Genomic DNA, 16194 nt, shown 5'->3' with positions numbered 1-16194 from the left:
GTCCCGGGAGTCCTTTCAGAAAGTATTTAAGGGCATACTACACGCTTAGCACTTAGCTCTTCAGATTGTGGAGCTCAGGGTCATCATTTTGCTCATAAAAGAGCCATTTGTATGTGTGTCAAACTGCTGAGTCTATGACCTTGCCCAGTGGGAATAGTATCATTGCCCCTGTTTTGGGCACAAATGACTTGAGTGTTTTCCAAACACCATTAAATGTCAAAGTCCCTGATCTCAATTTGATCCAAACTGGGCAAGGGAGGGGGTGGAAGACTAAAATTAGAGCTGGCTAACAGGTATAGGATATTAATTCTCAAAGGCTGAATCTCCTTATAAACTCAGTGTGATTTCCTCACAGCAGCTCTCCACAAGGTTTAAACTGTAACCAAAGGCCCTCACTGCCTGGATGTACATCATGGAGTTCACAGCATCATGAAATTGCCCTTAAGGCAAAGCTGACAACACCTTTATTTATCATGCATGGATTTCATGTTAACCCCACCATCCTTTTGCTGCATGTTGATGAGGCAGAAATAGTGAGGCATTTAAATAGCTGATTACAAAGGCTCTTACTTTTTATATAGCGAACCTATCCTTTAGGTTTTCATTTCATATTTTAGATTCCTAAGATATACAATCAATACCAATTAAATTTTTAGAATCTATGAGTTATTTATTATCCTCATCACCAGAACAAAAGCCAATACAAACCTTCTCATGAATCCCATAAGGGGATATTATTATTATCCTCACTTTACCAGGGATGAAATTGAGACACAGAAAGGTTAAGTATCTTGCCCAGGGTCCCCATCTAATAAATACGGAGCTGGTACTGGAACCTGGAACCCAGGGCATCCTGGAGCCAACGCTCTCAGCCACTGTCCTCGACTCCTTTGGTAAGGTTGCTGCCAACCAGCATTTATGAGCATGCTGAGTACCTGCCAGGCACTGTTCTGGGGGCTTCACATGGATTATCTCCTGTTACCCTCCAAACACTAATGTGGGTTAGGCACTATTCATTTTCTGATTGAGGGACCCGATCTGAGAGAAATGGGGTAACTTCCCCGAGTTTTCACTCACCTTGTAAGCGTCAGAGCTGTGGTTTGAACCCAGGGGTCTGTGTTTCCTCTCCCACGTGTTCTGTGCTCTCCTCCGCAGACTTTGCATTCTTGTCCCCTCCTGCTCCCCACCCCAACCCCAGAGCGAAGATTTCCTTGATCTGTCCATGTGTTAATTCCATCAGTGTCTGTGCCCATCCTAATCCCACTCCCTCGACATCCCATTTTCCATCAAAGGTAACATATTCACAAGTTCCAGGGACTAGAACCTGGTCATCTTGGGGCCATTATTCTAACACTGCTATGTCATTCCGTGGATCTCTCACGTGAATCCTGCAGGATACTCCTTCTGCTCTCCTTGCTGGCATCTGCTTCCCTTCCTCAACCCTGGCAGCCAGAGTGACCTTTTAAAATGTAAATACATCCCTTCACAGCTTGCTTAAACCCTCCCAAGGCTGCGATATTGTCCAGCCACTCTCTGGCATCCCCGCTACTCCTTCAACATGTGCTGAGCACAGTCACATCACAAAGGCTTTCCATGCACTGTTTCATCAGTATGTGCACAACCCCAGTGCTGGCTCCATTCAGGTTTCCCTGATGGATTGTCCCTTCCTCCTGCCACACCTAAACCAGCACCCCTGCACCACTCTCCCCTTAGCGTGGTTTTCTTTGGAACATTTCTGAAGTCATAGTATGGGCTTCTCTACTTTTAATGTCTCTTTCCTTTTCCCTGGATCCCTGGATTGTAAGTGCAAAGAGGCAGCTGATCTCCAGTACAGGGGACAATGCCTGATTCAGAGTGTAGGCTCAATACACGTGCCAGGATGGAAGGAAGGAGGAAAGGAAGGAAAGAAGGAGGAAGGAGGAAGGAAGAAGGAAGGACAAAAGAAGGAAGAAAGAAGGAAGGAAGGAGGAGGAAAGGAAGGAAGGAGAATGGAAGGAGGGACGGAAAGGAGGAGGGAAGGAAAGGAGGAGGAAGGAAGGAAGGAGGAGGAAGGAGGAAAGGAAGGAAGAAGGAAGGATGGAAAGAGGGAGGAAAGAAGAATGAGGAAGGAAGAAGGAAGGAAAAAAAGAAGGAATGACAGAAGAATTTGCTTCAGTTGACTGTTCTTTTTGTGGTTGTTATCTAAGTCCTTATTCCTGAGAGGATAATATTCCAAGTACTTCAGAAGGAAAGGGATCACTTTTACCTCTTTCAAATGCATATTTCTTATTTTTAAAACTTTTTGTTGCTTCATAATATTTGTACTTATTTCTGGGATGTGCAATGATCAAGTCAGGGTATTTCGGATATCCATCGCCTCGACTGTTTACAATTTCTATGTGTTGGGAACATTTCAAGTCTCCTAGCTATTTTGAAATATAAATTTTTTAGAATACAGCTAAATGTTCCTGACATCTAAATGGTCCCACACAGGCACGTACTTCAAATAGCAAGTTCATCACCTGATATTATTACATCTGCCACTTAGAAGCTCTCCGTGCCTCAGGTTCCTCATCTGTAAAATGGGGATAATAAGAGTGCTACCCTCACAGGGCTGTTAAGAGGATTACATTAGTTAATATTTATAAAGCACTTAGGATGGATTCAGGGCCATAGTCAGCACCATATAATGGTTTATTAAATTTTAAAAAACCTTTATACTTAAATTAAAACCATTCTCTCCGATCCTCAAGTCAAATCTTTATTTAATCTAGCAAGATGTTTGGAAACTTTCAGGTTTGTACTTGAGTAAGTTTGTTTCTGCCTTGTTATAACTCATACAAATATACACTAGTTTTTAATCCTGTGAAGGTAAAATGGCAATAGTTTATCTTTACCCATTTTCTTCCCCACCAATGATCATATTCTTACCAAATAAATGTTTTCTCTGAGGACTGGGGTTGTTATAATGTTTTTTAAATAATGGGATTATCAAGTTTAGGATTTTACTGGCTCAGAGGACAAGTGTGAAATCTTGAGGCGCTGGGGTTTGAAACCTGACACCCATTTGTCGCTTGGCTCATTAGGTCATCACCTTGGAAAGGCTGCTTCCCCCTATTAATGAAAAGCCTGCTCCATTTGTTTTGGCTTGAACCCACTTAACAGTGTCTTTCATTCAGTGACAGACTGTTTTCCTTGGAAGCTAGGGAGTCCGGTGATTTTTGGAATAAGCTTGGAGTCTGGCTGGAAGTTCCCAACTGAAAGTGAAATGATTTCACCCATAGCGGTTAGGGGAGAAAGCCAGGCAGATCTTTCGAAAGTGGATTTTGAGTATTGGAGGCTATTCGTGATGGTGCCTTAGGAGACAGGACCTAACATTTTTGGGGGTGATATGGACAAACCATTTTATTATTCTGTTTCAACACTATGCTGTGTTTTATTTGAATGAGTTTGAAATGTAGGGTCCTGATATCTGTTCTTGGTTTTTTTCCTACCTAGAACAGAAAGCACTTTTAGGCTACTCCTGGGAGGCAAGAATAGATTGAAAGGGTACTATTATATGTAGATGCAAAGCAGGCACTTTCTGGGGGAGACTGAGTGAAGGCTGCCTTGGAGGACTAAGGGCTGGTAGACAGAGTCAGAGGAAGCTTTGGTTGGGAGAAAGATAGTGGATGTAGCCCAAGCCCAGGGAGGGGATTCATTGGCACTTGTTCCAGCAGCTATGAGCAGAAACTGGGGAAGGACAGCTCTCAGAGCATAGAGGGAGGCAGCTCAGGGAGCCATTGGTTGGTTGTCTAGGTGAGAGGGGCTACTGGCTGAGCAGGAGCTACCCAGATGTCCTGCACTCTTGCATCAATAATCTAAGTAGGCTTCCTGGTTCTTGGAGAGAAACCCACTCTCTCTTGTCTTTCTCAGTTCTCCTGATACTCTAAGTCCCAGAATAGAGGATTTTTTTTTTTTTAACCAGAAGTCCACGGGTCTTCTAAGAATGTCCTTCTAAGAATTCAAGGAGTTTCTGAAACCTCAGAAACTATACACAAAATACTGTGTGCATGTGCATTGCTTTGGGAAAGAATCCATAGTTCTTAACAGATTCTTAAAAGGATTCTGTGAACTGCCCTCCCCTAAACCTTAAAATCACAGTTCTAATGGTAGCAAAAACCACACAGTAGAACACTTTGTATTTTTGTCTTCTTCAGTCTCTCATGACAAATGCAAAATTTGGCATAGCCGAAATGTTGCAAAAAGGTTTGTTACAGCATCAAGACCTTGGATTGCAAACTCTGCAGGTAAGAGACAATGACCAGATTAGCAAGAGTCAAGAGCATTCATGAGCAAATGCTGGTCTAGTCTCAAGAGCAGAACTGGTGCTGAGACGAACAAGCCATTCAGGAGTTTTCACTGGAACACAGGCATATCAACATGGAAACACATCCAGAGGGATATAAGTATCAACAAATAAATAAGATTATGCTCGTAATTACAAAATAGAGTCCCTTGAGCACCTGCAATATGCCAGGAGCTTTGGATACACTATCTCATTTGAGTGTCACAATAATCTTATGAAATGGATACTATTATCTTTCCCATTTTACAGATAGAATAATTCAAGCTCAGAGAAGTCAAGTAAATTTCTCAAGGTCATGAAGTGGTTAAGAACTGGAATGTAAGGTCAGGTTTGTCCTGTCTATGCTTCCTCCAAACTTAAGTAGCTTCATCACATGCCCACGATCATCACAGCGGCTTGTGGGTTACCAATTAATCTGACTGGATCTCCTTCAAGCTTGTGACATTATGATTTTTCAAGTTAACTGAAAGAGTGACAAGTCAAGCAGTTGATTTTCAAGCCACACACTATGTTAGGAATTAGGAAGAATAACCACTTTTCTTTCCCAAAGGGACTGACAGGCATACCCAGAGGGGGTGGGATTTCTGGAACTCCATGAAGTTAACAAGAGGAGACTTGGGAAGTTAGAAGAGGGAGGGGGAGGCTGCATTCCAGGCATAGCTCGTGGTATGAGAAAGCACCAAATTTGGAGTGGGACAAACAGATGAAGAAGGTGTCAAGTTCTCTGGGGAGGAGTGGAGGGTACTGGAGGCCAAATACAGGGTAAAGCTCTAGCAAGATGCTGTGGTGACTTAGCTGAGCCTAACACACAGGAGAACCATCCCAGAACCCCAGGAATCTCCTTTCCCCCCAAACCAACAAAGGGAGGTCCCACACAATGATGGGGACAGAGTCCCAGATGGAAATTGACTGCCTGATCTACAGGAAGGCCTTCAGTTCTATCAGAGAACTCTCTGATCACAGGAAAAGCTATCTCACTTGCAGTGACTTGTCCACTTGCAAAAGATGGTGTAACAGGGGCTTGCTTTAAGATGAGTGGGAAGTAAGACATTAGAGGAGGAAAGGCAGTGACTGAGTGGGAAGAAAGGAAACCATGAAGGACCTACAGGAGGCACCTGGGTTGCAGCACAGGCAGCAACAAGAATTCTACCCTCAGTTATGGGAGGACAGCACTTGATCCAGCCCAGATGGTGACATGCCACAACCTCCCTCTCCTCTAGTCCCACCCCAGAGGAGCTGCCCCCACAGAGAAGCAACTGACATGACACCCCTATAGAAACCAAGCTCAACTTTGCAGCAGAAGTGGCCCTGCCAGCTGCATCCCACCCCTTCTTCTCCTCATGGGGACAGACACTGCTTTCTTTGGGGAAGGCTGGAGTGTGGCTGAGTCTCCATTTCCTGGAGGGTTGGGCCAGATTTGGGAGCTCATGGGAGTTAGGGAACTGCTTTCTCTCATGCACAAGATCTGAAGTCTTATTCCTGCTCATGCCTTTCTTGGAAGGGAAGGGTGCAAATGCTCCTATGAAAACACCTCCCTTTGTCAGGTCTGCACAGGGTCCTCTAGAGCAGCTTCCTTCTGTGTGTTGGCTTGCACGGCCTTCTTCCAGGGAATTCCACAAAGCTCCTGGCTCCCAGTCAGGCATCTGCCTTCGTGTCTACTTTGTTCCCACCCCCACCTCCCCAAGTATGCCTACCCCTCTAGTGGGATAAATTTAGCTCTGAATGAATGCAGAAGGAAGAACACATTAAAGTAAACACAGACCAAATAGATTTCAAATATAGCTTTGGCATACACACAAACTGATACAAAAGATCCAAGTTTTTCTGTTTCCTTCTCTCCCACTCATCTCTGTTTCTCCCATCTCATCTTGAGACCACTATACCCTTTTCTGCACTTATTCAAGCTAGTAAATATGTAGGTCAGACTGTGGGGCTGTTTGTCTTCAAACCTCATAAAGCAGAAATCACTGGAGTGACTGAGAAACATCAAAGAGTCTAAGAGAGCCCTGGCTGGTGTTGGTCATTTTCATTTACTGGTCTGATTCTCTTAGAAACCCATCTGAAACTTGGAAGCATCTTTTTCTTACATGTTGGCACAGCCTTTTCTCCTGGTGGGCAGAGCCTGTGGCAGCTATAAATTTTGCATAGTCTCCAAACATTCTCCCACCGACTAGTCGTCATATCTCTAAGCCCTAACTTTGAATCTTGTCTTTCACTGTAGTTCTTCCCACTCAGAGAATTTATAGTTCTCAAAGCACTTTCTCATTCATGAGCTCCTTTAAGCTTACAAGAGTCTTGTGGGGGTAGTTAGCTTATCCTGTTCTCAGTTTACAAACAGAAAACCTATTTCCATCTTACAAATAGAGAACCTCAGCTCAGAGCAGGTAAGTGACTTGTAGGAGGTCACACAGTAAATGGCAGAGGTAGGATTAGGACCAAGGATAGAGACATTGTCTTGTGTTCATTCCACCCTACCTCTAGCTGCTTTGGGGAAAGGCAACTTGTCTAAGATGCCCCAGCTAGGAGGGTTACACATTAGCAAGGAGCAGTTTTGGAGATGGTCTGGCTATTACCTCCCAAGGAGACAGGCTCAGCGTGGCTGGGCACAATTGGATCCATTTTGCCAGAATATGGAGGGTGGGCATACAGGGTTGAGACCTCTGTCATTCCGGAGGGCATCAGGAGGGCACAGCATCTGGAGGTGTGGGAGCTGAAGCTAGGCCTTCCCAATTGCATTATTCATTCTCCAGCCAGCAGGGTGGACGGGATTTAGTGGGTAGGCTACCATCCCTCCACTGCCAACCCGGCAGGAAATCTCTCTCTTGTCAGCAGTGCTGACTTGCACATGTGCATGGCATTATCGAATCACGGTGAACAATGAAAGTGTAGATGGCCACGCTACAGAAAGGGCTTCTGAGCTGACAGGGCACATCGTGGTCATTGTGCTAAGGCAAACTAGGCTGGGCCCTAAGCTCTCTGTGAAGCCAGTGATCTGACTGTGTTTATTGGCATCAGATAGCCAGGCTGGGGTAGAACCCGGTCTTCCCAAAGATTTTATAGTTTGTAGCTAATTCATATCCAAACCAAGAATTGACTCTAACACAGGAGCACCTTTAATATGCAGGCATGTAGCTCTCTTCCTAATACTCAAAAATTAAGCTTTCCTTTCCATCTTTTCCCAGGACTTAATCTATCTCCCCTTAAAAATTCTCTTTTAATTCCTTTTTATTTATAATTACTAAATTGACCCAGTCTAAAATATAAGACCAGAGATGTCTATGGATCATTAAAAGGAGAGTCTGGTAAAGAAATTTCTTGACAATAAATGACACAGCACAGAATCTTCCCTTTTCAAAGATGAAAAAAGAGAAGTACCGACGTGAGCACCGAGGAGGGGAGGTGCTGGGTCACGTGAGCACCGAGGAGGAGGTGGTGCTTGGTCACATGAGCACCGAGGAGGGGGTGGTGCTTGGTCACGTGAGCACCAAGGAGCAGGCAGTGCTGGGTCACGTGGACATGGAGGAGGGCAGGTGCTTGGTCACATGAGCACCAAGGAGGGGGAGGTGCTGGGTCACGTGAGCCCCAAGGAGAGGAGGTGCTTGATCATGCACTGAGGAGGGGAGGTGCTGGGTCAGGTGAGCACCAAGGGGGGGGGGGGCGGTGTCTGGTCACGTGAGCACTGAGGAGGGGAGGTGCTGGGTCACGTGGGCATGGAGGAGGGAAGGGGCTTGGTCATGTGGACATGGAGGAGGGAAGGTGCTGGGTCACATGAGCACCAAGGAGGGGAGAAATAAAAAAAAAAAAAGTAGAGGTACCTACCAATGTGAGAAATTTTAAGAATACTGATATTTCACTTCTTTTCTTTCTTGTTCTTTTTTAAAAGCCTATATATATGGGTTGATAAAATCAAGTAATTCACTTAATTTGGTCTATGGCACTTTTAGTGAAGTAATGATTGGGTTGAGTAATTAGGACCTGCCCTTTTGGGTCACCTACTGTGGCCAGTCACAAGCGTTTTGTATCTCTTTTCATTGTTTCTCACAATATCCCTGTGAGGAGGCTGAGATTCCAACTTGTCTTTGGAGCTCATGTCGTTTCTGTGTCATACCCACCTCCTACTTCCTGATCTCACTTTTCAAAACTTTTATCATTAATAAGACTATCCTGAACCAAAATCTGAGTAACACAATATTGTCCCTAAACTCATTTCATACACCAACCCAGTGACACCAGACATCACATATTTTTACTGCCATCTTACAACTAAGGAAACTGTAGTTCTGATCTATTATGTGATTTGTGCAAGGTGTCACAGCAAAGTACACGTAGAATGATCTCTAACAATTCTGCTCTGATTCCTGTACACTCTCCTTATACCACCTGCTTTTCTCTGGCAACTCATCATGGTAAAATACTAATATTCATTTCTAGCCAAATTTCCAATTGCTCATTTTCAGTCTGCTATTTAGAAACCTTAGTCAACATATACCTTAAGTGGCATCCACCTCGTTTATTTTTCACAGTGGTGGTCTGTTTTCTAACTTTTCTCTGTCTTCTTGCTCCATGGGGACTCTCTGCATGGATCTATCATTTGAATCCCACACATACCTGAAATCCCACCAGTTTTTCCAAAGAGCTGACAACCATAGGAGCCAAGAGGACCACAAGCAGTGTTCTCCTTCTTTTGAATCTGTGCAGCTATCACATATGTTTATTATTATTTTTTTTTTTTGAGACAGAGTCTCGCTCTGTTGCCCGGGCTAGAGTGAGTGCCGTGGCATCAGCCTAGCTCACAGTAACCTCAAACTCCTGGGCTTAAGCGATCCTACTGCCTCAGCCTCCCGAGTAGCTGGAACTACAGGCATGAGCCACCATGCCCGGCTAATTTTTTGTATATATATTTTTAGTTGGCCAGATAATTTCTTTCTATTTTTAGTAGAGACAGGGTCTCACTCTTGGCTCAGGCTGGTCTTGAACTCCTGACCTTGAGCGATCCACCCACCTCGGGCTCCCAGAGCTAGGATTACAGGCGTGAGCCACCGCGCCCAGCCTTATCACATATGTTTAAATGACCATGTATTCCAGAAAGATCTCAGGCAAAAGAGAGCTAATACAAATATAAACATTTTGGGGGACCCTGGCATTCCTTTCAAATTTACTTTTGTCAAAGGAAAGCTTCAGGTTGCCGAGAAATTTCCCACTTTTAGCTCAATAAGACTTTAACTTTTATTCACACAATAGGCCTTGGCAAGTCATTTCCCTCTTGGTTTACAGAACTCTTGTTCGCCCCACAAGGGACTAGGCTATGATCCTAATTCCCAAAAGCCTCATGTCCTAAAATAGATTATGAAATTTTTATTAACAAAACATCTATTTTGCATATCTAGCATTCTGTATCCTTTTGTATAATGTTTTACAATATGGTGTCTGTCATAAAAACCATTAAACTGTACAGATGGTGCTTATGCAACACAATTTAATGTCTCAGCAAGGACTAGTAATTTGTTACCTGCATGATGCACCATTGTCATGTATCTTTCCAGATTTTAAATGTTTGGAGGGCAAATAGTCACCAATATAGTTGTGGCACTAGACTATGAATTCTTTGTAATACCAGGCCATAGCCTAATGTCTAATATAAAATAGCTATACAGTAAAAGTTTACTAAATAAATGGCATAATTTGGGCTATAAATGTCTGTGTTTGTAATGGGCTCAATGATTTTAAGATAATAAAATTTAGGGATTTGAAGGGAGAAGTATTGGCAGAGGAGAAAAGGTTTTCCCTCTGCTCTTTGGCCAAGCATTCATGTTATATGCCTTCCTGTTTCACTTAGGGTTCTTAGTCACAAGCAACAGAAATGGATTCTAGGTGATAGAAGAAGAAAAGGAATGAACTGAAATTTTGATAAGTAGTTCACAGAATAGATGTGAAACCTAAAGAAGAAAGCTCAGGCAATGGCCAAGACCAAAGGTGGTGAGCTACTAGCCTGAAAGATTTAGCCTCTGAAATGCCATGTCTTCAAAATTCTTGGCAGGTGCATGTGCCTAACTGAGCCCAGATTGCATGCCACACCATAGCTTCTGGGGAAGCAAATGTCTAGCGTTTCCCAGCTTCCATGATGGGATATGGCTCTTCCTCTCACCACGGCTCATATTATGGGAATTCTCCAAAGATGGGAAGGAGTCCACAAGTTGTGCAGTCAATATATATATATATGAAAGAGTCTGCTGTACTTCCTAACTGGCCAAATCCCCAGTGTCTAGCATTCTGAATTTCCTCTCTCCTTTGACTTTTTGTGATACCTGCTTTGAAAATCCTTAGCATTGAGTAAATACAGCCATTGCTTATTGTGGACCTCAAGCAATGAAACATCACTGAAGAAGTACACAGAATTGGCCATGAGTCCTTGGTTTATTCCTAATAAATCTAATAAATTCAATTAGTGCAATGGTTCCAAACACATCTCTAACCCTCACCTCACCTCGTAGAAATTTAATTCTGTACAGATATTCAGAGATTCTGATCCAGGCTTCTGGATAGGAACCATGTCAGTTTTTCTCATTTCCCACAACTCGTTTACAAACCATTTTTATTTTTCTGAGGCTCCGCCCCCACCCCATCAGTCTGAACCAGTGACCCATCCTTCAACTGGGAAAACCAGGCAACCTGATGCAAACTCACTCAACTTCTCTCTACCCACACTTTAACTCAAAATTTCTTCTTGTTTTACCCATTCCATCCTCCTGCCCAGCTTTATTCTTCCTTCTTTCCAAGGCTAAATTGGTCAGCGATGCTAACCTGGAAGCCCTCTGGTCTAATCTGAGACTTTGCCGAATACTTACCTCCTCTTTTGAATATGTCCTTGGCCTCACTTCCCTGCCGTCTAATTCCCTTTGACCCCAAAACATTCAAGTCTCACCTGACTTAAAACCCTTCAACTAGATCCTGCGCTACCTTCCTCTTCCCTTATCTTCGTCTTTCACATCTAAAGATCTGAAAGGAGCAGTTTGTACTCATGGATGCTTCTCCCCCACCCCTCACTTGTTCCTCAACTCTCCTAAGTGCTTCCAGTGTCACCCTCCAGACACACGCTGCTCTCTCAGCCTCTCTCGTGCTGCTGGAGCTGATGGCTCGTCTTGGTCTGCATCCTCCCTGATCTCTCAGGAGCATGTGACCCTGTTGAAAACCTCCTTCCTCCTGTTGTGGCTTTTGGTGCAAATCCCTCCTTCTACCTCTCAGGTGATACTTTGCTGGGGTCTCTCCTCTTCTTGCTCTATTTTCTCATCCTGGCTATTCTCATTTCTTTAGCTATAACCATGAAGTAGATGACATTCAGATGTGTGTCCCCACCCTTGATTCTTCTATTCTAAAATTCAGATCTTTCCAGCTGATCACTTCCAAAGGATGTCCAGGCTCTTTTCCTTCCCCGTTTCCCCTTCCATCACTCCTTTTAAAAATGTATTGTGGTTATATAGATAAAACATAAAATTTACCATTTCAACCACTTTTAGGTGTACAGTGCGATGACATTGAGTACATTCACATTGTTGTGCTCCATCATTCCTTTGCAATATCTGTATAGCTGGGGGAGGGGAGGACAATTTCTGGTTCACTTGTTTATTACTGAGGTCTGCCCTACCTCCACATCACTGGCCACGCCTGGTGCTTAGTGGTTAAGAACATGGGTTCTGGAGGGTCTTAGCTGAGTTTAAACCCCAGCTCTATAACCCTGGCAGAGCCCCTCAACTTATCTCTAATCTCATTGTCCTCATCTTTGTATTGTCTCCTTTTATTGGGTACACGGTCACCCTGATGCAGTAATCACAGCATTGTTTATTGCTGAGCAAACCTCCCTCAAATAACTTGTTCTGCTGGGGCGCGTGCTGGAAATGAAAAGAAAATGACATGTTTGAAGAAAGTGATGGGTCTCAGCCAGAAAGTAGAGGTTTCTGATATATTGGAGTGGGAAGCTGAATCTGGCATTGGTTTGGATTTAAGAAACAAACAGCTCCACCTATATCTGTTATGAAAAAGAAGGGAAAACAATCAATCAGGAAAACGATTTTGGTGAGTGCATCCATCTTCGATCAGAGTGGCAATTGTTCATCAAGTGACAGGTAAAAACCTCCGTGAAAACTGAAAGGGTGATTTGGTTGAATTGAAAGAATTTACTCAAGAAACAGGTGATTTGGGGGGAATTTGATGTGCATACAAGTATATTTTTAAATGCCATTAAATCTCGAGTTTATAGAATCACCACAGATCTAAAGAGGCCACACTGGTTTTTTTTCAGTGTTCATTTCATTTTATGGAGGAATGTTGGGAATTCTAGGAGGTTCCTCCTGGATGTGAAGAAGCATTTTGTTTGTTTTGGGCATTTATTTCCTTTTGGACTAGGTCATATCCATCTCTCACATCCATCCCAGAGCCTGTCACAGAAGACCCACTTTAGTACCATACGGTATCCTGTTTAGTAAAGAATAGCTGAAGTATCTTAGTGACAAGATCCTACTTTTCCTTTTAGAGACAGTGTATAGAAGTAAAGCCCCTCAAAGGGTTTCAATCCAGAAGGCCACAGGATAATATAAGAGGACATGTTTGTAAAGCTCTTTACAAAGCACCTTTACACACTTTATCTCATTCATCTCTAAGGATACCTCTGTGAGGTAACTGTTGTGATCCTCCATTTTTTCAGACGAGGAAACTGAGGTTCAGAGTGGTTGAGTTACTTAAGGTTTCACAGCTAATAAACTGTCAAGCCCAGGCCAGCGGAGGACGGAGGACTATAAACTCTGGGCTGTATTTTCAAGACACGTTTGGTCTCACCAGAAGGGTGGCCTATTTGGAGATATATATACCCTGCCACAGGCTGACCTGATGTTTGAGACTCCGGTCATCTAAAGCATATGGGCCATGTGGGTGAGGCAGCCCTTTCTTACTGGAAATGTCCCCACGTGGAGCCCAAGCGTCCGGCATGAGCTAGAAGGAGCCCGGAACACTGGGTGGCCGCAGCCCTCACAGTAAGGGCACGTGCTCGGGTCCTGCATTCCGCCAGACGCCCCTCCACTGGTATCCGCCCCGCGGAGGCGCCACCTCTGCTTCAGCCCCAAGCGAGCGCCTGTCCCTCGGGCACGCCAGCCGTGCGCCCGCGCCCCAGGTGCCCACTCGCTCGCGCGCCGCCCGTCCGCGCTTCGGGGCCCCGCCGCGGTGGCCGCCCGCGTGTCTCCCACCCTCCCGGAGCCGCCTCGGGCCGCGGCCGCGGGTCCCCCACACCCCGGGGGCGGAGCGAGGCTCTGAGACGTCAGGGCGGAGAGCGAGCGCGGGGCCAGCGCGCCCTCCCGGCGGCCGCCCGCGGCCCACGTCCTCGGCTGGCGCGGCCGGTGGCGGCGGCGACCGTGAGATGCAGTCAGCGGCCGCGCTGGGGCGCAGCCAGGCGGCCGGGCGGGCGGGGGCCAGAGGCTGAGCCCGGGCCAGCCCGCCGTGCGCACAGCTCTGCCCGCCGCCCCCGAGCGCATCCCCGGCCGCCCCTCGGCTCTCCGCTGGCGTCTACCAAAGCCCCCCCGGGTGCCCATCAATTTCCTTGGGTGACTACAGCGTGTGTTTTGTTTTTCTTTCTTTTTCCCCTGCCTGTGTGCCCTTCTCCAGGATGGCAGAGGCGGAATTGCACAAGGAAAGGCTGCAAGCCATAGCAGTAAGTCCACTTTCATTTTATTTTCTTGCTCTATTGTCTGGGGTGGAAGGGGACCCTGAGGGTTTCGGGGTGAGCGGCGTTCCAGCACAGCAGCCTCAGGGCAGGCGTTCGGGGATAAAAGTCTGTCAAGGCTCAGCTGTGCTGCCTTTTCTCTTCTACGTCTGTAGCTAGAAACCCCCAGGGCGCGCTTTGGACTAGGGATTGGACTGTGGAAGGTTGGCTTAGAAATAAGATGCTTGCTGCTGGGCTTTGGGGAAAGACTAAACAGAGGCATGGGGGGCGACTCCTGGAATATTGTCACCCAGGGCTTAGCAATACATTGAGTTCACTCGCTGGAGAACGGGGAGCACGGTGACCTGGACGGTGGCTGCTGCCATCCGCTCTGCGGAACCCTTCCGCCTGTTAAGTGAAAAACCAGGAGTCAGCTCCTCAGCGGGCCACGCGGTAGCACCTCCTCCCACAAACCCGGAATGTTAGTTTTCCCTTCTTTGATATTGACAAGGGCACTGGCGCAAGCCACCACCCCTGGAGGGGTCCGGGGACTTCTTAAAACGCTTGGGTCCTGGGAAAAATATTCCAAGAGAGCCTCCTACTTATGGGTGTGGATTATCTGGAAACCTATTTTCAGACTACAAAGGAGCAACCAGTTTTGGCAAAGTTCATATGTACTTTCAGAAAAGTGTACCCATGTGCATCTTGGGTATAAAAAAGAACTCTCTGAGACTGCCTAGATTTGAGCAATCTTGCCCCAGTGTTGCCAATGATCCACAGATGTGGTATTTTTACTGGAGCCGCCACAGCTGGATTATATATTTCCTTTGTGGATGAGGGAATGATTACTGCTGCTGTATGAAATAATAACAATTAAAAGAGAAGGTCTGTTAACATATTGGCATAAAAGAATCTCCAGACATTTTCCACCTAAATACTTTTTTTGCCCTTTGTCCAGGAGTTCCCTGGAAACACATTCTAAATTTGTTGGAGAAATAGTGTGTAATGTTCTGGAAGCAAAGTATATTAAAGTGTTTTCAAAAGCCTTTTTTGGACAAATTCTTCATTGGGAAAATGCACACAAGGCCCTTCTTTTTTTTTTTTTTTTAAAGAAGCATTTGATGTTGTCTCCATGGCTCTGAGACCCTCTTTCTCAAACTGCTCGAATCTGAAGCGTCCTGGAAACTTTAGTGCTGGAGAGGGAGATGTTTGTTGGCGATGCTGAAATGCTATGGTTTGCCTATTAGGCAATCTTTGAACTGGGGCCTCAGAACATAGGAACACTGTTTTTTTCTTTTCTTTCCCTCTCCCCTTGCGCATGTGTATTTTGGTGGTTCATGAATGGTTTCTCAAGTTGGTGGCGAGGCAGGGTGGCCAGTATGTCATGAACTTGATAAGAATGGAGATATTGAGTTATTGGTGCCATGTAGCTAGCGGGTGTTTTGTGTAAGCTGGATAATAGGCCGCTTGAACTGTTGACCAAGTGGCTGCTCCCGAGAGCGCTCGTTGGCTCCCATAGGCTGCTGCTGAAGGTTTCCAACAGTTGTCACATTTTCTGCCTTTGCACGGTCAGCTTTACTGGATGTCTGAGGAACAGCTGAACCCCATGAAAGGACTTGCTTTCCAAACATGGAGCCAGTAGCAGCTACTAGTGAGGCCACCCCTTTCCAAGTGGGATTGAGGAATCCCAGCAGAGGCCAAGTAGATTTTCAAGAAAGATCCAGGCAATCTTTGGGAATTCTCTTCAGTGTATGAGAAGAATAAATACAACTATTCACGCATGCCTATTCAGTTATGGAATTAAGTTTGTGTAGCTGGGGAGCTGTGGATGATTCTAATGACTGTGTCAGCACTGGTGCACATTTACAGCCGGCCCTCCGTATCTGTGGGTTCTACGTCCATGGATTCAACCAACCTTGGATCAAAAATATTGGAAGAAAAAAAATGAATGGCTTTGTCTACTGAATATTTGCATTTTTTCATGTCATTATTCCCTAAACATTATAGTTTAACCAACTATTTACATAGCATTTACATTGTGTTAGGTATTATAAGAAATCTGGGAGGATATGTATAGTTTATATGCCAATATTATGCTTTATTTTTTTAGAGAGAGAGAGAGAGAGACAAGATCTCCCTATGTTGCCCAGGCTGGTCTCAAACTCCTGGCCTCAAGTAATCC

The 16194-nt window shown here is 45.2% G+C and overlaps 1 protein-coding gene across 3 annotated transcripts in view; it reads left to right on the top strand.

The window, feature by feature from the left end:
* Window positions 1-13841: 13841 nt before the first annotated feature.
* The window catches only part of PALM2AKAP2 (PALM2 and AKAP2 fusion), a 307655-nt gene continuing 305302 nt past the window's right edge, over window positions 13842-16194 (top strand). Inside the window, exon 1 of one of the 3 annotated variants that reach the window (XM_045562528.1) lies at window positions 13842-14021. In XM_045562528.1, the coding sequence (XP_045418484.1) occupies window positions 13977-14021 (45 nt within the window). In that variant the 5' untranslated portion in view covers window positions 13842-13976. The remainder of the gene's footprint in view (window positions 14022-16194) is intronic. The other 2 variants (XM_045562526.1, XM_045562525.1) reach the window with 2 other exon arrangements.

Source organism: Lemur catta, chromosome 10 (genome assembly GCF_020740605.2).
Source record: "Lemur catta isolate mLemCat1 chromosome 10, mLemCat1.pri, whole genome shotgun sequence".
Taxonomy (NCBI): Eukaryota; Metazoa; Chordata; class Mammalia; order Primates; family Lemuridae; genus Lemur; species Lemur catta.
The sequence above is the reverse complement of the archived record's forward strand: the minus strand, read 5'-3'. Positions and strand labels throughout refer to the sequence as shown.